A 23,405-nucleotide genomic window follows, 5' to 3' on the forward strand; every position below is an offset into this window, starting at 1 on the left:
AGACCATAAACCAGTATTAAATCAGAGTGCTAACATTTAACATCTTAATATTTGTAAAGCCAATGCAAAGATCTTAATTTATCTCTTTTTTTCTTTAGGAGGAAGAAGAGGAAATAAAGCTGGAGATCAACATGTTGAAGAGTTATTCCCATCATAGAAACATTGCAACTTATTATGGAGCTTTTATTAAGAAAGGTCCTGCTGGACAGGACCACCAGCTCTGGGTTTGTTCTTTTACTGTGCATTGCTGTAAATATTTCTATGAATAAATACCTAAATTTTAGGGTTGAGTATATATAATATATGTATATAGTATAGAAGCGCCCCCTCCCCTCAACTTCTGATGGCATCATTCTGTCTCTCCAGTTGGTGATGGAGTACTGTGGAGCTGGCTCGGTGACGGACTTGGTTAAGAAAACAAAGGGTAACTGTCTAAAAGAGGACTGGATTTCTTACATCTGCCGAGAAGTTCTGAGGGTAAAGTAACACAAACGCACACGTGCTACAAACACTTGACTTACCAATTTTTTTTTTATATAGTGTGCATTCTGACGGTACAGTGAGACCAATCTCAATAACCCTTAACAGTTGTGGATGGATGGATGGATGGATTGGATGGATGAACTACATCTGAACATTTTTACTAGGGATGAACAATTATAGAAAATAATCTAATTGCATTTTTTTTTCTTCTTCCCAAATATTGTGATTGCGTTATCATATGCAATTATTTTTTTGAAGGTCCTTTTCAATGAATTTTTTTACATACCCAACAAGCAATACATTACTTTAAACAATAACAGATCTATTATAGATTACATTATATTATTTAATAAAGGCAAACGATAACTTAATATAAAAGTTTTTCTCTACTACAATTAAACTTACTAAATACTTTGACATGTAATCTTGTAAGCATTCACCATGCCACGCAAGTGCAATATGAACATATTACCGGTATGCATTATACGGTGAATCAGTAAATGTTCAGATTATAACAATAATGCAAACAAATCTGTGGCTTTATCATTTTAACATATTCACTATTTCATATTGCATGAAACATGAAATGTAAACAAGTGAACTGCACTTATCAATAAATAAATAGTTTACAATATACATGTGATCTCCAGTTAGTAAAATCACACATGCAAAAGTTAAGGTAAAGCAAAATTATACCTGTTTATATGACCTAACATTCTCCAATTACCGGCACCTCAACAATTAAATGACAAGTATGGCGAGCTATAATCATTTTATTTGTCTTCATTGTCATTCATGAAATCGGACGACACAACATATGGCCACATACAGACCTATTTATCCTCAACATATATGACAACTTAGCAGGGCGCTTCCACTTTCAAACAATTTGAGCAGAGGATGTATTTTGCATGGTCACCACACGGTAGCGCCCTGTGCGCAAACATCGAAACACATCAGCACAACACCCCCCCATTATGTAATTGTGGTTTATCCAATCACGATTATATTGCAAATGCAATTAATCGTTCAGCCCTTAAAAATTTTTGCTCAAATTACACAAACGTTCTGTATGATTATTTTTGTCATAGTCAACAACAACATTCTGGTTCATGCATCTAACACAATTTTCTTAATCTATCTCAGTGATCACAAATCATATTAGGCAGTTTGGAATTATCAGATGATATTCTTTTCTTGTACAATCTTCTGCAAATATTTTCAAGCCGTGCATCCTTTTCAACAACGCAGAGGCTGATCCCCCCCCACACACACCTATGAATTTCACACCACCATTAGATACAGTATTTAAGTACTGATGGCAAAAATACTGATTGTATGTGGAAGCAAAGACGTTGGGCTGATTGTGGAATGCAGAAGTATCAAAGAGATACTGAATTGATACTGATATGTTCCTGATGTCCAGAGGAAATGTTTTTGACTTCATGTTTTCCCACTGTGACTCTAACAGTGGTGGCATCTGACATTAATGGTGGCCCGATGGCCCTGGCCAAGTAGGGCACTCTGTCAAGCCACCACGTACTTACAGATGCTGAACCGACTGGGCCAGTATAGATTTCATGAATATGATAATAAAATCAACACACTCTTTCCTTTTCATATGCCCATTAGAACACACAAACCACGATAAGATGGTGGCTCATTCAGGGTGGGGCACAGAACTAATATCTTCTTAAGGTTTTAAATAAAGCAGTGTAAAAATGCTAAATATAAAATAAGGGATTTATTTGTAGTTTCTTCTATGTTATGATTATCATCATAAAGGATCACAAAGGCCCTGAGAACTACTTTCCCAATAAAACTAAGAAGATTCTAAGCTGTTACATGCATGACGGACACAGAGGTCTGGAATGCTGCCAGTATTTTTTTTTTCTGCTGTCGTCAGCCATGCTCTTCTTATTGTTTCAGCACCATAACACACACAACAACACCAGAGACTCGGCATCGCACGGTGAAGTCATTGTCAGAATTGGGGCTTGCTTCCTCTGTTTATTTAACACCCTTTGAAGATGCGAGAGTACACACGCACACACACACACTTGAAAATTGTGCCACTCATTAGTATCCTGTTCTACTAGGTTCCACCACTTAGTCTCTGGTATTTTTTCCTGAAGGGGAAAAGCATCTCAACAAGCTTGAAATACTGTTACCCTATTCAGTGAATGTTTATGACCTCATTTGTCATCTGACTGTGTGCATGTGTGTTTTTTTGTGCATGTTTGTCCTCCAGGGTCTTTCCCATCTCCATTCCCATCATGTGATTCACAGGGACATTAAGGGACAGAATGTTTTGCTTACAGAGAATGCCGAAGTAAAACTTGGTATGGCACTTGGACACATGCACAGTGGCATCTTGATCACATGTAGATTGTTGTAGGCACAACAATACACTGCCTTTCATTTGTGAAAAGATCATATAGTACTTCATGATGTGTTGCTTTGTGTGTTTTAGTGGATTTTGGAGTTTCCGCACAGTTGGACAAGACGATTGGTCGAAGAAACACCTTCATCGGTACTCCCTATTGGATGGCTCCAGAAGTCATTGCCTGTGATGAGAATCCAGAAGCCACATATGATTACAGGGTATATATATATATATATATATATATATATATATATATAAAACAGGTTTCTAAACATCTCACACAAAGCAACATATGTATAGCTAAAGAAACAGAATTCAGTCAGTTGAGATAACCTGTATGTGTATATACTGTATGTACAGTATATTATTGCAGAATGGTGGAAGTCAAGTAAAATAATGTTCTTTACTATAATATGTTCTATGTGCCTCTACTAATCAAACACGTTCTGATTAACATTGTGTTCGTGGAAAATAAAGGTGCAAAATGCACCCCTTTTTATCCATCTCAGGGTGCCATTTTGACTTTTGCTGTCGACTGAAAATGTGCCAAAGGGCTCAGGTAACAACCAATCACAGCTCAGCTGTGAACATCACAAGCCATGACCACAATCACAAAACAGGTGAGCCGAGTGTGGCCATATGACATTTGCAAGCTGAGTTGTGTGATTGGTCGCTACCTGTGCCCTGAGCAACTACAGTATGATGTCATTTTACAAGTGGCCAAATGGCCGCCCCCTGAGATGAATACAAACGGGTGGATTTTGCTGTTTTATTCATTTTCCACAAACACAATATTAATCAGAACATTGTGTTTAGATTAGTGGAGGCGCATTGAATATATTACTTTAAAGAACATTTTTGACGTCCCCTTCAATGGTAACTCAGTCTAAACATTATAACAGTAATTTCTGGACTATAAGGTGCACCTGACTATAAGCCGTGCTAGCTAAATTTGGGGAATACCCGACTTTGTTACACATATAAGCCGCACCCGACTGTAAGCCACAGGTGTTTTAATGTTACCACACCGGGTTCCAGCTACTTTCTTTTCCATAATGAGGGCGCAAATTGTCTCGCTCTCATTCTGTCTCTCCTACTGTATTTGGGCTTACTTGGTTTGTTTTGCTCTGCCTGACGTTCTTGTGCTTCCTTTATAGTGGGCCTTTTTGTGATCTGATGGATAAGCCGCACCTTTGTATTAGCCGCAGGGTCGAATGCATGTGGAAAAAGTAGCGGCTTATAGTCCAGAAATTACTGTAACTAGGGGTGCAATGAAATTCAGCTCCCTACAGCAGAGGTCCCCAACCCTTTTTATGCCTTTGATCAGTGCAAACAAGTACATGCTATTTGCAGGCCATAATGTAATGTGGTGAAGTCATCCTGAAGTTTGTATTTGCACCGTACTAACTTTTTCCTGTTCTTTCTTGTCAGAGTGACCTTTGGTCTTTAGGCATCACTGCTTTAGAGATGGCTGAAGGAGCCCCTCGTAAGTCATTTAATGCGTTATATCTTTTAATAAACTGTATGTTGCCACTCAGGATTGATCTTGACTGATGTTTTTTCTCTGGGCCTCCCTGAACCTATGGGTGTGTAGCTCTGTGTGACATGCATCCCATGAGAGCTCTGTTTCTGATTCCACGCAACCCTCCACCCAGACTTAAGTCCAAAAAATGGTGAGCTTCCACATGCACACATACTGTATGCATATCTATATATATATATATATATATATATATATATACACACACACACACACACACACACACGCACACACAAATATATTCAAATAGCAAATACACGCTTACACACACAGACACACAAAGACACAAATGCTAATGTACTTGAGAAAAAAGGAGTAAATGCAGTTTATTGAAAGTTTTGCATACCAGAGTATTTTACATTTTTTTCTTTCGTTGGCGCCCAGCGCCCCCTTCCGTCACCGTCAGTCCACCATTTTTTTCAAGCCAAACCAACCTGTAATATCAGTCCGCCATTTTATTTTATCCATGCTTCCGTTGTCACTTTGTCACCGCTATTTTAGGACCGACCGAGAAAGGTGGGTGTTCCGTCAATATTGACGGACCGTCCGTCAGTTCGTCACTGGCGTCAGTTTGTCGAGAAAAAACACCAATAAGTTGGGAGTCAGACAGCGTTGGGCCGACGGCATGCGCCGTCTGATCAATCTATAAATTACTGTCGTAAAGTCGAATCGAGTTGGAAGAACGCCGGGGGGGCGTTTTCAGCAAATTCGACATGTTGAATCGGCGTCGGGGCATTTGATCACCAGAGGTCGGTAGTGGGTTAAGGTGGCTGGTGGTACGGGTGGCTGGGCGACAGAGGCTGGGTTGTGGCGGGGGGGACTGTGGGCCGGTGTGGTACCTTGGGGGTCTGCCGTGCCCCGTTCTGCTGCGTTGGTCTCGGGGTGCGGGCTGCTCTGGGCTCCTGAGCTTGCTCTCCTGCCGGTGGCCCCCGCGAGGCCCGGCGGTCATTGTATACAATGTCCATATTAAATTTTTGTACATGTTGTTTTCTGAATAAAGTTAATTGTAAAAAAAAAGAAACTCCTTAGCCAATCATAGCAGGCAACGAGTCTCAACAGAGATCCTTTATCGAACACAGGAGTAGTCACTCTCACACACATATATTCAATGTAGTCCTCTTGAGCAACACACATACAAACATGCAGCGGATACTTCCTTCATTTGTCAGCAAAATAGGTGTCCGCTTGTGAGAAGTACGTCAGTACTTGTCCCGGTGAGTGACGTTTACACTTGCCATTCGTCAGAAAAACGGGGTTCCGTCAGCAACGGACAGTCCGTCCTCCCGACAGGCTGACCACCTCTGTTTTTTTCTATGCAGCTTGTTATTAAAAGGGTTGCTGATGAGATACAGAGATATATAGATAAAGGTGATGTATAATAAAGGAACTGTCAACATACCGATTACGCTTAAAAGAATGTCAGATTGGATTGTCTAATTAGAAACATTGTATCCTGGTTGCACAAAATTCCCAATTAGTAATTTCAATTTACATTTAGGCAAATATGACACATTTCAGAAAACATCAATTCAATACAAGTTAATACGGTAATCAAAAAGGACTAATAGAATAAATATAATTTTGAGTGCCAAATATATTTTAATGGTTTCTGGGTAATTTGGGGCTGCTGAATGTCAAAATGACATCTGTTCTTTTGAATTGACTCTAGTTTTTGAAAGGGATATTTTTTTCCTTTTGATTAATGGTGTTTTGACAGTTTACAAAATATACTTTGATCGTTACAAAAGTAGTGTTTGTGCTTTGACATCACCTGTTTTTGCATGATCAAATTTATTGTTTCATCAATATACCCTATAAAACAATTGGAACTTCCTTGGCACCAAAATGTGTGTTGATCAGTGTTATCAATGTAAGTTTGCAGTCTGCTTCGTCACACTCTTACATCATCTTCTTCAGTGCTTTGCATAATGAATAAACCCGTCAGATTGAACTGGTGGTTGAACCATGCTGTCTTTCATTCACTATTAATGTCATAAGAAACCCAAGTTCATACTGTAAGACAGCCTTCAACAGCTTTAACAGTCAGAAGGATGCAGTTCTCTCCCTGCTCGGGCTTCTCTGCTGCTTCAGGCATACAATATGTGTTTTCTAGGATTTTCCTCGGAAAAAAATTAGTAAGGCATCCTATAAAATGTTGCCTGCTTTAATTCACACATTGGAAACATTGCCTGAGCAAAAGACAGAACATCAATTGAGCATTTTTAAAGGAATTTCCTGTTCCTACTAATCACAGGTGGGTTCGAATTTTTCTGACAAGATACAGTTGCTGCAATTTAAGTATGAAATATTTATAGCATTTATTGTTGTGAGGTGTTTGTATTTCGACTTTTACTTGTGTTTTTATTGTCATGTTATGCTTTTCAGCGCATTCTTCACTAATTTATAACAATATTATACTGTACTGGAAATAATTGTTGTACAGTAAATTAATATGAATCAATTTCAACTATTTTTAATTTGAGGTCATCTTAAATTCCCAACAAAGAAACAAGTTGCTTTATTACTATCATAGAATACATTCCGAGCTAGAGTAGCAAGCCTATCATCAAACCAAATATGATTTGATATGATGTTTTTAGTCACATTCTTACACATTATTTTTTCCAACATGTCTTAAGTTGCTTCTTTTCATCTCTTCACAGGTCCAAGCGCTTTCTGTCGTTCATTGATAGTTGCCTAGTTAAGAACCATCTATACCGACCCACAACGGATGTACTGCTGAGGCATTCCTTCATCCGAGATTTGACAAATGAGAGACAAGTTCGCATCATGCTCAAAGATCATCTCGACAGAACCAGAAAGAAAAAGGAGAAAGGTAATTGGGTGTTGTTTATGAACAGACTCTGTGTAAAAGGGACATACAGTGCATTTACAAAATGTATACATTCACATTGGAACTGTTTAAGAAATTAAACAGTTTGCATTCACAAAACTAAATTGGTCAAAAACTTGGAATATAACGTAAAGCCATTGAAATGTGGTTGGTCAGAAAGTAGGCAGTCCACAAAGACTTTGTAAAGTCAATGTGCCTAATGTCATTCATGCAGATGCAGATGAATATGACTCTGCAGCAGCTCTTCAATAATTTCAATGTAAAGTGTCTGCAAAGAAGAGATTCAAATGGTCACAGCGGACTGCTGAAGAGCTATTTTATAGCTTAAATCATCAAATATTTTTTGTGTGTTTTTAAGGTCTTATATATAAATTGATGGGTCTATCGCGTACCTGCCCACAAATCCAATGTGAAATTACACAGCCAAGTACTGATACCTAACAAAAGGACAAAATAACATAACAACCCAACACCAAGTTTCTAGAATGTTAATCACCAAGGCCGGTGAGCTCCAGAGTAAAATAACCACTTTGATGTAGCTGTTGTAGCAAGTCCGTTGTTGCAATGATTTGCATTTTTATTTACAAATATTATTGATTTTCTGAGTGTAACAAAATGCTCCAAAATATGTAAAATCCTTTCAAAACAGCAATCAACCAATGTGGTAATCTCACAGTAAAAAAAAAAAAAAAGGGCTGAATCCACAAAATGGATAACGTGGCCCTAACCGGTAAAAATGGAGCAAAACGGTGTCTAATTCACAAAGCACACGCTGATCAGTAAATGCATTACTAACTGCACTGCCAAGCAGGTCTTGGTGCACCGGTGGTATTTACGTGTAATAAAATAATATGCAGAGACATTTCCCACCTCTATGCAAATGATCCTCATTGATAAACGGCATCTAATTCACTAACACCGCACGTCTTTCCATGATGTTGTTTTTCAGTAGTTCCCCATCGCTCTCTCAGCTTTTATGGCATTTTGGCCTATAGTGCTCTTACCTTTTTCTTTGTCCATTTTTGTATTAACACTGTACAATCCAGCCTCGGCAGCTTTGCCCACGTCCATAGTCAAGTGTTACCAGCCATAACTTTTAATACTAATGTTCAACTAAGTTGACAGTGTCAGGGTGTGGGGTATTTGTGAGGAAGATGTGAAATTATCACAGATTATTGTGACTGACCAATTGATTATAGAACTGTTTTAGAGGACAGCAAATGTTTTCACTGTCTAGCATATACATATACAGTACTGCTGCTGTCTTTTGATTTTTTGTTGTCAGATGAAACACAAGAAAAGCAAGATGAGGAAATATGAAGGCAGTCTATTTTTTTGGTTTTTGTTTTAAGGAGGCTATGTTGCCTTTTGTGAGCACAACACATTAGAGTGGATAATACATTTACAGAACTGTATATTCATATTTTTTACCTAAAGAGTTGATATTCAAGTGGTGTATTACCCTCCTTGTCGTAGCCATTGGATGTATAAATTGCTATCTGGAAACTCTTGAGACAGAAGACAAAGAAAGTGAGAGTATAAACAAAAGGACTTGAGCGAGAGAGTTGCTTAGGGGGGGAGGAAGTGGCAACAGGAGAACCATGTGGTTCTAATCTTCTGTTAGCTTATAAAAACACACTAATGATTCGTAAAATATGTGTATGCATAAATGAAATGCTAGTCATATTAGTGTGTGGGAACAAACACAGTTTCATTGATTAGATTATAAAAAGAAAAAATAATAAAAGTATGCAGTACAGGCGTGTGGATTTATGCAAACAAAGGATTCCTAATTTTTAGCCCACCATTATTGTTTTTTTTTACCCACTACTTGTCATTAAACCACATAGTGTCTCAGCAAACTGCTTTTTGGGTCAGATATCAATGGCATGAAGCCAAATGGCATTACCAGCTTTGTTTGTCCACTCCATTGCACATGGGAATGAATCGTCTGGTGTCTTTTTAGTTTGCGCAGACACCTGTATCCTCCATGGTAACATATGCTGTGCCAGTTAAATGTTCACATTTTACCAAGATGCTGTTAGACCATATGTGAACCAAATGTCGCTCTACGCGACCGTGGCTTATTTTCCTGCCTATTCGACAATATACTTCCTGGAGCCACTGAGAAAGAGTTGCATGAACATATCACTGGGACTCAGAATAAAATCGTATTTACAAGTGAATTGCAGGCATGGCTCTTCTGGTGACCAAACATATTTTTTATAGTACTGTATATAGTGTATATTTCTGACCAGGCATGAAAATCCTTTACCTTTCGTGTTGAAACCAAAATAGGTTATCTATGTGAATCGTGTAGATGCGATGAGAAAAAATTCCGGGGCTCTAGGCGGCGGGTGTCGTGTCACTATTTGTGCTTAGTGAACGGCTGTAAACAAGCTAATTTTTGTTCAAGGGTGCCAGGTTTTCTCTCGTTAACCCGGGTAAACACACTGTAAACGAACCTTAAAGTGACAGTGTGTAATCTTTAGTGCCATCTAGTGGTGAGCTAATAATTCATTCAATTAAAAAACAACAACCAATAATGAATTCTATAATGCAAAAATATGTTCTAACACATCAAGATAGATTTTTTTTTTAAATATAATCGTAGGTCTAGTAATCAACTAATTATATTACACGGCTGGAGCCTCACCTTACAAGAGGCTGACATGTTTTGCTGCCATCTTCCTGCATCTAGTGTCGAACCAAAAGAGTCGACCGCTGCTTAACTTCCACAGTTGAGGCCTGCAGGTGGTAGTCTCTGAGTCCCATGATTCAGGCTTCCAACAGTTGTCAATTTTTGCTTTTTTTCTCACAAGCTTTTACTAGCTTTTATTTATTTATTTATTTTTTAACCAACTTCTCCCGCTAGTCACTCTTGTTAGCTGCTCCGGCTATATCTGGCTCGCTCAATCTTATTGCGTCGCTTGCCAGGTTTCACATCGCCGTTGCTCACCATCGTCTGCTCACACAAAATAAGAATTGGTGATAGACTTGCGAACTTAGTTCGAAAAATTTAAATAAGAAACGAGTTAAATTTTAAAATTTGTGAGCTGAAGTTTGAAGTAGTTTGCGTAGAAAATGAACACTGAAGGTTGCAAAGATGTTCGCAGTTTACATTTAACTCCATAAAAGTTGTACATTTGTGCAGAGAAGTTGTCGGTCTATTTCTTATACAGCATAATGTGACCGCTGTATTTTTTCATGTTAACACATGTCATTCCGTGTGTCTGCCTGTGGTGCTTCTCAGAGGGCCCAGAATATGAGTACAGTGGAAGTGAAGAGGAAGAAGACGAGGTCACCGAAGAGGAAGGAGAACCCAGGTAAATGACAAGAAATATAACTTTTGTCACAGAAGGAAACAAGGCGATTTAATATATAATATCAGAAAACAAGGCAATCACCCAATAGTATGACTATTATTAGGTATCAGTGGTGCATCGTGCATTTGGTTTCTGGTCCTTTAGGAGGTAACTTAGAATGCTTACTTTGTTGAAAATAAATAAATTAAATAAATTAAAATTTCATGAAACAAAAATTTGAATTTAGGTTGTACTATACATGTGCTACTTTTCAGGCCAGCAGATAAGTTAATGACACTGAAGAACTGTGGAAGACTTCCTTAAATGATATTTTCTTCTTTGGAAATGCTTAAAATGTGTGTTGATCATTTTGGATGCCATTCTATAATCAACCTAAATATAATATGATTGTATTTGTAATTGATGAGTTAACAACTGTTTTTATTCATATTGATCTAGTATGATAAATATGTAAAAGTTCTATCTCTCACACTCTCTTTATCGCTTTTTTAGCTCAATCGTGAATGTTCCTGGCGAATGGACATTAAGGCGGGAGTTTCTGCGTTTACAGACAGAGGATCGAGAAGAGAGCCGACAGAGGGGCCACAGAGTTGGTGGAGATCAGCAGAGACAGCAGGTAACTTGATTTTATGATAAACCATTATCACACAATGACATATAAAACTGTGTAAGGTGAATTGTTTTGTAGTAAATCATTGCTGTAATTTGGATTTTTGTTGTCACTTTTCAATGGTGCTACATGATGTATTTCAGTGGGGAAAGTTGATTTGAAATAAGAGGGTTTTGTGTTACAAGCATGGTCACAGAACATTAAACTCCTAAGGCAAGCACTGCATTTGCTATTATATTAGCATAAATAACACACAAGCACAAACTAGAATGACAACGCGCATAGGCAAACACATGCACTTGCACTTCACACAAATGGTATCAATTTACCTTTTGACATTTACACACAATAATAAATATTAGTGAATACAAACATCGGCAAACGCAAGTGTTTCTCGTGGTATGATTACATATAGGGTCGATGTGGTCTGCGGTCAGTTCAGGGTGACACGATATGGTTTGGAATTCTAAATTCGAACTTTGCTTGTATTTCTACGGCAGGGGGAGAGTTGGTGTGCTGGCGATAGCAGCATCAGCAAATCTTAAACCAGAGTTTTCTTAAATGACCTATTCCATTCTTAAATTCCCTTGTAACACAAAAATTACAAATTTTTGTTGGCCAGTCATTGGACAAACTCCACACTGCACAAATGAACCCTACTGCAATCAGTATCACAATAAAAGGGTGACAAAATGAACGTTCATCTGGTATTCCTGACTGAAAAACCCAATCCTGACTGAAAAATCCAATTTGTTTTTTGTCAGTAGTGTCCATTGTATAGCATCTGGCTGCAAAGGGGGATTCATGTTAAAATAATTAATTAAAGTCCAAACGTGTGCCCTGTTATTGTAGCAAATCGTTGAGCAGGAACAATACAAGCAGCAGTTACTGGCTGATCGACAGAGGAGGATCCAACAACAACATGAGAAACGACAAATGTTAGAAGATGTAAGTGCTGTTTGTTCAATTTGACATTTCTAGCTTTTCAAAACAAAATCAAATAAAATTGGATTTAATTGGAATCTTACCAGCAGCAGAGGCGGCAGCTGTCAGACTCTGCCTTTCAGTGGGCAGAACTACAAGAGCTTATGCTTGGGGAAGAATCTGATAACCGTGACAACAGAATCCTAAAGAATGACAGATATCAGAGAAATGACAGGAATAAGGTACAGAATTACATTATAATTGTTTTTCTTCAACTTGTTTGAGAACATGTCAAACTTTTGTAACAAAATATTGTGCTTATATGTGCAAGCTGATTTTAGTCTATTAACATGCCTTTTGAAAAAGCACTACTAAGCACTTGTTTACGGTCCATGAGTCATAAACTCTTTTTTTTTTTTTCCCTGTGTCTTTCTAGCAACATTATCAAGCCATTTGTGTAGTTCACAGATGCATATCACTGACTGGTTTCATCTTCAAACAAATACAAACATCACTAATTGCAGACTGACTTTCTGGAATCTAGTTACATGTATTTTACGTTCTTGTGTGATTTTTGAACTGAAATGGTCTATGTTGTAAAACAGGGGTGAAAAAGAAAAACTACACGTTGAATTAAGATGCTGAGCTGTGTCGGCGGCCCAGAGTTTTAGCTCACTAGTTCGGCGTAACGTTCCCAATCCAGCAAGCGCGTGTACAAACCTCGACCGGACCGCACTTTTCTATCAATGCAACTCAAAATAGAAGTAACCCCAAAAACAGGAAGTAGTGTGCCTATTACACTGCTCCGGAGCACGTTAATTAAAGTCATATCAAATGTTTGCTGTGCCGTCAATATAATTTTTAGACAAAAATAGTCGTCAATCAGGGTTGCAAGCATATTGAGCAGTCACCTTTTGAGTGACATAAACCACTGTTTGTCATCAGCATCATTTTCAAAGATACAAGGCAAGAAAAAAACAAAAACAGTTGGATAGATACATGTGCAAATTGTTTGGCCATTGAAGGAGTTGTCCTCAGAAATTTAAAAAGAGGTCATTGTAAAATATTTAGTAAAGGGCGTTAGCTAAGAGCTTCCCACCATATTGCAATCTCTGAATATTTTAGATCCCACCTCTAAGAAGTCATCTTTAGACCTTAGAATATCCTAATTATTTTGTGTGTTGTGTGCGTATTACTGCATGCATGCATGTGCCTATGAGTATGTAGATTGAGGATGATTTTGATTCTACTTAAATTCCGGTGGCTAAATCACAGTCTACTGTATATATATTTTGTTGACATAAAGTGTGTGTGCATCTTCTTGTGTATTAAACAGGACAATATAGAAAGACAGTGGACTGCTGATGTGTCTATAAGGCCTCTGGACTCCGAGCAGGTAACTCATTTTCAGCATTGTGCTTTTTTTCTCAGGAAAGTTGAGTTGTTTGTTCTTTGTACTTGTACCGGTAGTTTTGAGCATAGAAAAATGTGGCTTAACTTCCATGTGGATGTTAAAAGCCTATCAGTTTATGCTTTGAAGAAACGCATGGAGCGGACATGAGACACAGTTGTTACATGCATTTGTGCGTCTACCCCAACGTAAGATGACAGGATTTAGAGCAGTGAGATCCAAAGAGGAAAAAGATGTTAATGCAGAGTGCCACTGTGTGCAGTTAGTTATAGGAAATGTGGAAAGATAGAATGTATTTCATCCATGGAATTGATTTTGTACACCCCTGGTAGTGCAGCCCGACAGTTTGTCATTTAGAAGTGAAGTGAGGAGGAAATAATTATTTCTAATTCTGTATGTGAGAGTGACTACTGTTAAGATTGAGAGAGAAGGCCATGACATACACAATGTGGTAGCTGGGATGGTAGATTCTGACAAGCTTTTAAGCCAATGTTTATCACAGCAGGGCCTTTCTTTTTGTTTTAAAGCCGTCTCATTTTGTCTCGACTGTTCGCTGCATGTCTTCTCTTCCTTTGCTTGTTTTCTCACCGTTGCCCTCCCTCTGGCAATCACAGCATGCATCCTTCTTCTTTTCAGCTATTTCTCTTTTTCTGTAGCTCAGTATTCCTTCTAAAACGTTGCTATTATTTGCAATAGGTTGTCAGCAGCATGCTTCCAAATGCTATCACTAGTCTTTTAGGAGTGGAGGGTAAAAACACATAATGCACAACCATGCATTATGCTGTACTTGTATGTGCTTGACTTGATATTTAACATCCAATTGAATCAATTTGTGAACATTTCATGGCATGCTACAAGTAAAAAAATGTTGCTTATATTCCTAACCAACCCTAATTGAGTCACATAGACTATGCAGTTATTAGTGACAGGCAGTGATGTGCGGTCAGGGCAGGCAAGGTAGGCACTGCCTGCCCCAGGCTGAAATGAACATTGAAACCGTTTGGCTTTTTCTATTCATTTTAATTATTTATTTCATTTTAGAAAGCATATACTACCTATAGGTTTAAAAGTGACAACATTTGGTGATTTGAATACCTCAATTAAAAAATGACTCATTACTTTGTCTGGCCTGCAGGCAAAAATGATGCAAAAATTATCATCCTGAAGGCACACCGCAGCCCTGGCCGCGTAGCGATGTTGCTTCGCGCATGCGTAGTCAGTTTGAACGAATGAATGAGTATACACCGTCATTGAAAATTAATCTTTTCATCATTTTCTTAGAGAACATAGGATTTTATATATATAGACAGGGTGTCCATAAAGTCTCTTTACCATTTAAAAATGTATATATATTAAAAATGCAATTGATTAGATATTTTATTCAGATTTGTTCTATTGTATTCAGTGTTTAAAAAAACACAGTGTTTATCATTACTGACCTTAAGCAAAGGATTACTGATGCCATTGCCACAATTGATGAGGCTATGCTACAGCGAACATGGCAAGAAATCGAGTACCGTCTTGATGTTCTTCGTGCAACTAATGGTGCCCATGTAGAAGTTTATTAAAAGAGGTAAAAAAAAAAAACTTTAATAAACGCTGAATACAATAGAACAAATCTAAATAAAATATCTAATCAATTGCATTTTTAATAAATTTTTGAAATGGTAAAGAGACTTTGTGGACACCCTGTATATATATATTTTTTTCATGTTTCATATTGCCTTTACATTACTAACCACTGCATCAATTAACCCAAAATGTTTACTTCACAAAAATAAAAAAATAACTTAGATTGTGTTGTATTTGAACACTGGCATTAGCTTCTGTATGTAAAGAATGTATAAAGAAACAAACAAACAAACATGTATGAGTTTCATCAGCAATTCCAGATGCTTTATATATTCTATTGTTAAATATGAAAGTTGTACTTGGAACAGGGGATTTTTTGTTATGCTTTATGTTTACATTAGTGGTAGAGACAGTAGAATGACATGAATGGAAATAGAAAAGTACTTAAATATCAGAGCTGGGCACTTCAGTTAATGGTCAAATCCCGCCTACCAAAAATACACGGAATGAGAGTAACCGTATATACTCACCTTGATCGACGGACGTAAACATACTTCGGTCGGTGCTCAGTCCCTGCATTTATTTATCCGAGGTTTTGTTTCATTGTGTATTCACCACAAGGTGGGCTTAATCAAAGACGAGAATTGCCGATTAACGGAGGTGCCCAGCTCTGATATTTAAGTACTTTGTTATGTGTTAACGGCTGACGTTGTTTGACTTGTGTGCCCGCAACCCATTCAACGTAATATCCAGGTAAACACTGCTGTCATGCATTTGGAGTGCTTTCACAATATTTGTTTAACTTAAAATCCTATTTCAGACTGCTTTGCAATGTTTTTCCACAATTTTAGCCTTTTTTATAGTGTACACAAATTTTTTAGTGTACACAAATGCTTCCTGTCTGTCTGTGTCTGTTTCTATATGTGCTTTCCATGTTTGCTGCATAGAGAGCTGTGGCTCCAAACCAGCTGCTTCAGCTTAAGGCCAAGCACTCGCAGCCTCATCTCCAGTCGCCAGCCAAGCCCCAGCCTCTGAGCCAGCATCAGCAGCCCTCGTCAGGCAGGAGATCACACCGCACCCTTCCGAAAGACCAAACGCAGCTCCTGTCCCTGCAGCATGACAACAGACACAGGGAGAGAGAGAGGGACCGGGAGAGGCAAAGAGAAAAGCCAGAGGCATCTGTCCAAAAGCTAATGGCTAACAGCGGGAACGCAGGCGCTCCTGCCGCTCCCTCCGCTGCTTCCTCGTCCAGCTGCCCCGCACACTGCCAGCGCTCAGTGGTAAAGCCCTGCCTTCCTTGGCTATCAAACACCCTTTTATCACTGCCGGTCCCCACCTTGTGTTACAGGCTGTCTGTCCTTGGTGTGGCCTTGTCTCTTCACAAATCACTGAACTTCTCTTTTGATGCTCCTGTTTCCACATACTCTCCCTACCCCCAACCTTACCGCTCACCCTTGTGAAGAAAATAAGAGAATATGGTCGAGTTGACTGCTGGTCATACAACAGAAAGGAAGCCCATAGTGAGAGCCTTGGCACTAACATCCTTTTCTGCTGCTCAATTACCGGCATTAAAGTAGGACTTGTCTGAGCGGATTTTGTCTTAAAATTGCACATTTACAGTATAGTTATACATAAAATGATGGTTAAATGCTGTGTTTAGGGTACAATATACTGTATGCCCAGGATAAAACCATCAATTGTTTCATGAAGCAACACCATTTTACACGTGTTTGTTATTGTTAATCCTCCATTAAGTTTTAGGTCCAGTTGTTCTCCTGCTATTAGGTCTTGCCAGACTTTTCTCATCCCACAGATGTTAACCATACTGAGGCAAGTGCAATCTGTTTCATGTTTTAGATGGATTACCAGGACTCAAATATAGCCAGAATGCTTTTGGCTGCTGGCCTACCCAACGAGATGCACTCAAGGCTAGGCTCTGGTAGCAGTTCAAGTCCTTGTACCCCAGCCATGCAGAGAGCTCACATTAACCAGGTATTTTTACTTTTTTTTTAATCAAAATTAACATTTTAACATTGCAGTGCATTGGAACCTCGAAGGACAATCTATACTGGTTGAATTCTGATTTCTTCAAATTGGAAAACAAAATGTTGCTAACACAAAAACTTTCATAACTATGCAGGTCTGTTGAATGCTTAAGTCAGCTTTATTTTCACATTTGCTAGATGTACAAAGTAATCAAAAATTGCATTCCTAAGACACAAAAACAAGATGTAGTCAACGGTGGATTAAATTGCACAGACCCAATAGGTACACGCAAATAATAGCAGATAAGACATCTGACCACGAAGAAATTGAGTTTTCATACCAGGAGTCGAACCCGGGCCATCTGGATGAAAACCAGGAATCCTAACTAAAAGTTCAAGGTTGATGATACTTAATACTGTGCCTCCATCTTTACCTGGTTGAACCATTTTCTGAACCACTCGGCATTCATACTCACCAGGCTCGTGTGCGTGCTGGAGCCTATCCCAGCTCTCATCGAGCGGTAGGCGGGATACACCCTGAACTTGGCTCCCTGAGATAGCGTTTCGTCACTAGGTTGCCCTGTGCTGAGTCTTAGGGGCCTTGGATCATCCGTTTTGCTTTGTTTTGAATGTTTGTTTATGCACTTGTGCAACATTGAAGAGCAGCTCCAATGTACAGAAACAAAACACACAATAACAAATAACAAAGGGAAAGAAAATTAAAATGATTATTATTTTTTTCTACAATAATTCAGAAAGTTTGAATTATTTGTCATATTTATGAATGAATGATGACGTCCGCCACGTAGGTCCGTGGAGCTTGCATCTCGGTTTGCCTGCACCTCAATTCAATTCACCGAAACAGCGTTAGACAAGTGGTCTACATTACGCCAAACATTTGACATGGTTTGTGGAGGTGTTAGTTTAGACCTTCAGCCACCACCAAACTGTCAGACGCGCCGGGCGCATGACACAAACTGAAGACGCTGCTGCACTAGTGTCAGCCAAATTCCCAAACAGGCACGTCTTGTTTGGAGGACTGAAACTGCCAACATAAAAAATAAATTCATTATTAAAAGTGAAAATTAAAAACCAAAAAGGAAATACAAAACAATGATATAAATTGGAGAAAAAAACAAAAAACAATTATAAATAAATAAAGTAAAAATGAATACAAAACTAAAAAAAAAAAAAAAACATTCAATACATACTGTACATGGTAAAGGAGTGTCTAAAATGAGGTGACAAGTGATGTCACACAGGATGGAGATTGAAAGGAAACTGATTATTTTTATGTTTTTTTCTCACAGAAAGTTTAGGTCAAATTCTGAATTGTCCAGGCCATGGTGCATTCAATTTAGAGGTTCCACAGTACAGTACTTTTAGATTAACATAATCTACTTCCCCCCCACTCCAGAATGCCAATTTGCGCTCTAGTCGAGTTGCCCCTCACAGCAGCTCTATGTCAGACATGGCTATCTCGGCTTTGACCCCTTTCACGCCCATGTCGCCCACTGATGATGTCTTCTGGGACTCTGAGACGCCACCTAAGGTAGTAATTCTTTTCTTTTTCTTTTTAACTGCCCAGGCAGAAAGCACACCAAACAATTGCTGACCATAATAAAAGCCATACAAAGGGCATAGTTTGTTGTATTTTCATGTGAGCGTGATCACGTGGCAAGCTGCCAGCAAAAGGAAGATGTAAACCAGCTCACATTGTATTGTGTGTTCTAACCATCCTGTGTCCATCAACATGAGGTCGAAATGAGTGAGTGTTTGTATTGTTCGGAAAGGGACTTTTTATATTTTACATAACTTGTTTTTTAAATAATCATCAAAAAGCATAAAAATTACAGTGAACAGTTACAAACATACCACTTACAAGTACTTTCTCCGCTGTTCTGCGTCTAATGTACCTGCTGTCCTGCTCGGTCATAATAAAATATACCATTAGATGTATTTACTTACAGAAAAGCATATGGATTTAATAGGACATCTAATAACTACAACAGTGACAGTAGAGTGGATAGAGATGCCTATTTGCTATGTTATGTTATTGAACTAACAGGAGACCATATGGACTCAACAAAGCATTTAATGACTCAATCTTTCCTGTGATTGCAATGTGGCTTTGAGAAGGCACCAACAGTGTCGCATAACCTGACAGCACCGGCCGGGTGTATTCTACAGTGGGAGGAGAAGTATTTGGACTCTATGAAATACCTTCAATTTCTGTATGAATTGGTCATAAAATGTAGTCTGATCTCCATCTAAATTCCAAGAATAAACAAAGTCTTACTTAGATTTATTAACTAGCTGACACTCTTTGGGCAGCATTGACCTCCACCAAACGTTTCCTTAAGTTGTAGATCAGGCATGCAATATTCAGGATGGATGTTGGACCATTTCTCTTTCAAAAACTTGCACTTTAAAGCAAAATACCAAAAGAAAGAAAACTCCACCCATGCGCACAGTTAGACTGCGCTTTGCGTTAGACTTGCTCTGGGCACGAAAATAGGATTGTTTCCATTGTTTGTAACTTTTGATAGGGAAATGGCATGCAAATACAGACAAGATCCTTGCGCTAAAAACTTTACTTATAGAGTATTGAGGGGGGGAATGTGGTATTCTACATGTGTGCAATCTAGATTTGCAGTTTGATTTTTGATTTTTTTTCACTAATCATGTGTTCTTATGTGTGTTTGATGGATTGTTTTGGCCCTGTATACAGTGTATAAATACAATGGTAAATTTCTCTCTCTCTATTTCTCTCTCTCTCTTTCTCTTTCCCCCCCCCTCTCTATTTCTCCCCCCTTTCTCTCTCCCCTCTCTCTCGCTCCCTCCAGGTGCCAGAACGTACTACCTCTAAGTTTTACTGCAGAGAACTGGTGAAAGGACACAAGAGGACTGCTTCAAGGTAGTTGCAGGATGTTTCTATAGTTCTGGCTCAGATTTGAATGGATTACTTGGAATGAACCCTTAGTAAGGGTAGACACCTTTTAAACCAAAAATGGCAAATGTGTTTTTTGTTGTGGTATTTTTACTTCTCATTATGAAATACATATGCTGTACAACTAATTGTAAATGTATAATTGTATAATTGTAAACTGAACACAATAGAAGAAGTCTGTTGAAATATTGCTGCGAAAATGATAATCAGGCATTGTGTTTGCTAATGTCATAAATCTTTTTCTTGTATTTAGAGGGCAATCAGCTTTGGTTCATTTCTGGAATGTCAGTTTTGATTATACCAATATTGAGGAAATCAGCAGAGCAAATGACTACAAGAAGTGTATATGTGATTATAATTTATTTCCATTTCACACTCTGTTTGTCTGTGTGCCTCTCTCACCATCTAGTGGCAGTCCTGTGCTTATGACAGATAAAAGTTCAAGGTCTGTGTCTCACGGGTTATCTATCAGCAGTAACCATCCAGGTCAGTTTCTCTCTGAGGTTTCATTTGTAATTAAGGAAAATGTAAAAAAAATAATAATAGTAATAAATCATGCATACATGCATACATGCATACATACATACATATTGTGATTGGTAAAATGAATTATTCTGTACCTTATCTTTCTCTATTCTTTGTTCATTACTATGTGTCTCACACCTGAAAGAAGAAGAAACAATCAAATTCCGATGACAAATGTTACAAGAAAAATTGCAGCACATACGTAAATGCAGTGCAGTATATTAATTGGGTAATTTCATTATTTATTTATGTAAAACACTAAATTGACTGATGATGAGGCATGCAATTTGTGTATTTCTTGATACCTGGCTTGAACCAACAGTTATTAGCCTCAATATACAGTGAAAATACCTGTTATAAGATAAGTGTGGTCAAAGATTATTTTGCGTGTGTAATCCTAATGATATCCAATACAACAAATTATTGCTCTATATTCTAGAAAAACAGTGAATCTTTTGAAGTACCGACTCAATCATTCCTGCTATTGTAGTTGCTGTCTGCATAATTGTAGATCTGCATTATAATAAACGAAAACCATTTAGGAGGAGTTTGCCTTCTGTTTTGTTAAACTGACAGATGGAAATAAACTTTGATCATCTCAGTTTAGCTTCAGGCTCCTGTTTGAAACTGCATGCAGTTTTTAAAGATTGACTCAGGCATTTACTGCTTTGTGTATTTTATGTACTGATTATGAAAATATAAATGAGTTTCGGAAACATGCTGTTAGACTGCTTGTGGTAGTAGTAATAAGCCATTGACAGTTGGTAAGTGAATGGATTACTAGGACACCTTTCATTAGCTACAAAAAAAAAACATTTTAGAACCCCATCCAAGACCATATTTGCACATCCAAGATGGAATTTTGCACTCAAAATGTTCCTTGTAGAACTACAGAGTTGTATTGTCCTACTATCAGAACTGTAACTGATTTGAGTTTTTGAATTGTAGATAAGTTCAAGCTGGAGAGTCCACGTATGCAGCAGCGTCTTCAGCAGCACAGACGGCAACAGAACGACATTGCGGGCAGACATTTACAAGTAAAACATGATTATTGTTATAACTGTAGACTATCAAGGCATCTCAAAATAAGAGAGAAAATACAATGTAACAAAAGTCCATATGAAACAAATTAATCTTGGTAAATAAAGCAAAGTAAAATAAATAAACATTGTTATTGTCACAAACACATGCACTCTCGGATGCATCCAAAATAGCAATGTCACTCTCTGCTTCTCTGATTTTGTTTTGTTATCTGCTGACATACTGTATCTTATCTCTTTTGTTTGCAGGGTGTCAAGACTGCTCTGAGCCCATTCAACAAGGCCGCAGAATATTCCTCCTCCAGTGACGAGTTTGGGAGTAGTGATGAAGAAGAGAGGAACAGGTGAGCTGTTATATAGCTCTATCCGCAATCCATAACTACAAAGAGATTTTTTTTATACTGTAAAATAAAATGATAAACCAAGATTTATGAATGATAAGCTATGATCATAGTTGAAGCAAATAGAAAATGTATTTCTGACAAAACAGAGTTCCACACTCCCACGTTTCAAAGACATGCATTGCAGGTTTATTAAAGACTCTGGTGCGAATGGTTGTTTGCCTGTTTGTGCCCTGTGATTGGCTGGCGACCAGTTCAGGTTGTACCCTGCTTCTTTCTCAGTTGGGATTGGCTCCAGCACACCTAGTGTACAACTCTAGAATTCAAAGAACGAATGAAAATGATATCATGTTGAGTCCATATCAACCCCTCCTTATGACTATATTTTGTGAATGCTGAGTCACTGTTAAACTAGCACATTGAACATTGAAAAGTAAAAATAGTCAAAACCTGCTCAAACTACACACTGTATATTCCATCGGAACTTTTTTGCTAAAATTTTGGCAGGCCGAGGCTAATATAAACACTCATGTGACTTTGCTGGTTGATATTACCAACTCAAGTTAAGCCATGACAAACTTGTTGACAGTGTTAGTTATTTGTGCAATGTGACCAATGTGAAGTCTCTGCATTTGGCACATGTTTGCAACGTAGCTGTAATAAGTTGGAGGTCCTGTTCTGGATCTGTTTAGTTTTAGATTTAGATTTATTTTGTTTTTCATTAGTTCTCTGCCTCAGTGAGAGTTAATACTTGAGTATGCCCATTTCCGAGTGTGTTTCATCAACATATTTGTCACTCATTAATCCATTTCTTAAGTGTGTTCTAATTGCTTCACACACCTTCCTGTCTTCCTAGTTGTGGCCTCCCCAATGGAAAAGGAGAGAAATACTTTAAACAAATACCAGATGGTATCGTGCTGCAGCCTCATCGTAATCTTAACCAGGTGTTTACACACACATCTTATGATATTAGCACAAGTTTGCTGTGAAATGTCATATTATATTATACTTTATATAATGTTATTATTTGCCCCACAAATCTCTCAGATGACATCAGATAATACCTACATGCTGCCAGACCTTCTGCAGAAAATATCGTCATCAAGTTCTTCTCGCAATGCACTAATCCAGCAGCTGCGAACACGAGAACAGAATTATACACAATCACCCACGGCACCTCGATCCCCCACACACCACGAGCTACATGTGAGTAATACCTAGTGTGACTAGTAATAACTTATTTTTTTGATGACACCAGTAATGTCACGAAAAACAAACACAGAAACCCATACTCAGAACCCAGATCCTACTTTTATGTAAACATTGACTTTAAAACCTCAATAAGGGCCAATATTTTCACTGTAAATTATGTTGTGACATTTTGCCATAAATGCATTGTACACACATTGTTTTGTGCAAGTGCATTATAATCAAAATTAAATGTTCCTTTACGTATGG

General features: G+C 38.1%; 1 protein-coding gene across 7 annotated transcripts in view; it reads left to right on the top strand.

Annotated features, from left to right (window-relative positions):
• Positions 1-23,405, top strand: part of LOC144058949 (traf2 and NCK-interacting protein kinase) — a 50,368-nt gene that overhangs the window by 17,330 nt on the left and 9,633 nt on the right. For 2 of the 7 annotated variants that reach the window (XM_077577637.1, XM_077577641.1), the window contains exons 4-24: positions 99-224; positions 367-477; positions 2,735-2,825; positions 2,957-3,087; positions 4,301-4,355; positions 4,464-4,542; positions 7,073-7,245; positions 10,517-10,589; positions 11,082-11,205; positions 12,052-12,147; positions 12,231-12,365; positions 13,460-13,519; positions 16,054-16,386; positions 16,964-17,098; positions 18,509-18,643; positions 19,938-20,008; positions 20,451-20,527; positions 21,515-21,603; positions 21,856-21,950; positions 22,804-22,891; positions 22,995-23,153. In XM_077577637.1, the coding sequence (XP_077433763.1) occupies positions 99-224; positions 367-477; positions 2,735-2,825; positions 2,957-3,087; positions 4,301-4,355; positions 4,464-4,542; positions 7,073-7,245; positions 10,517-10,589; positions 11,082-11,205; positions 12,052-12,147; positions 12,231-12,365; positions 13,460-13,519; positions 16,054-16,386; positions 16,964-17,098; positions 18,509-18,643; positions 19,938-20,008; positions 20,451-20,527; positions 21,515-21,603; positions 21,856-21,950; positions 22,804-22,891; positions 22,995-23,153 (2,436 nt within the window). Of the gene's footprint in view, positions 1-98; positions 225-366; positions 478-2,734; positions 2,826-2,956; positions 3,088-4,300; positions 4,356-4,463; positions 4,543-7,072; positions 7,246-10,516; positions 10,590-11,081; positions 11,206-12,051; positions 12,148-12,230; positions 12,366-13,459; positions 13,520-16,053; positions 16,387-16,963; positions 17,099-18,508; positions 18,644-19,937; positions 20,009-20,450; positions 20,528-21,514; positions 21,604-21,855; positions 21,951-22,803; positions 22,892-22,994; positions 23,154-23,405 lie in introns of those variants that run through there. The other 5 variants (XM_077577638.1, XM_077577640.1, XM_077577639.1 and 2 more) reach the window with 5 other exon arrangements.

This window comes from Vanacampus margaritifer, chromosome 10, assembly GCF_051991255.1.
Source record: "Vanacampus margaritifer isolate UIUO_Vmar chromosome 10, RoL_Vmar_1.0, whole genome shotgun sequence".
NCBI lineage: Eukaryota > Metazoa > Chordata > Actinopteri > Syngnathiformes > Syngnathidae > Vanacampus > Vanacampus margaritifer.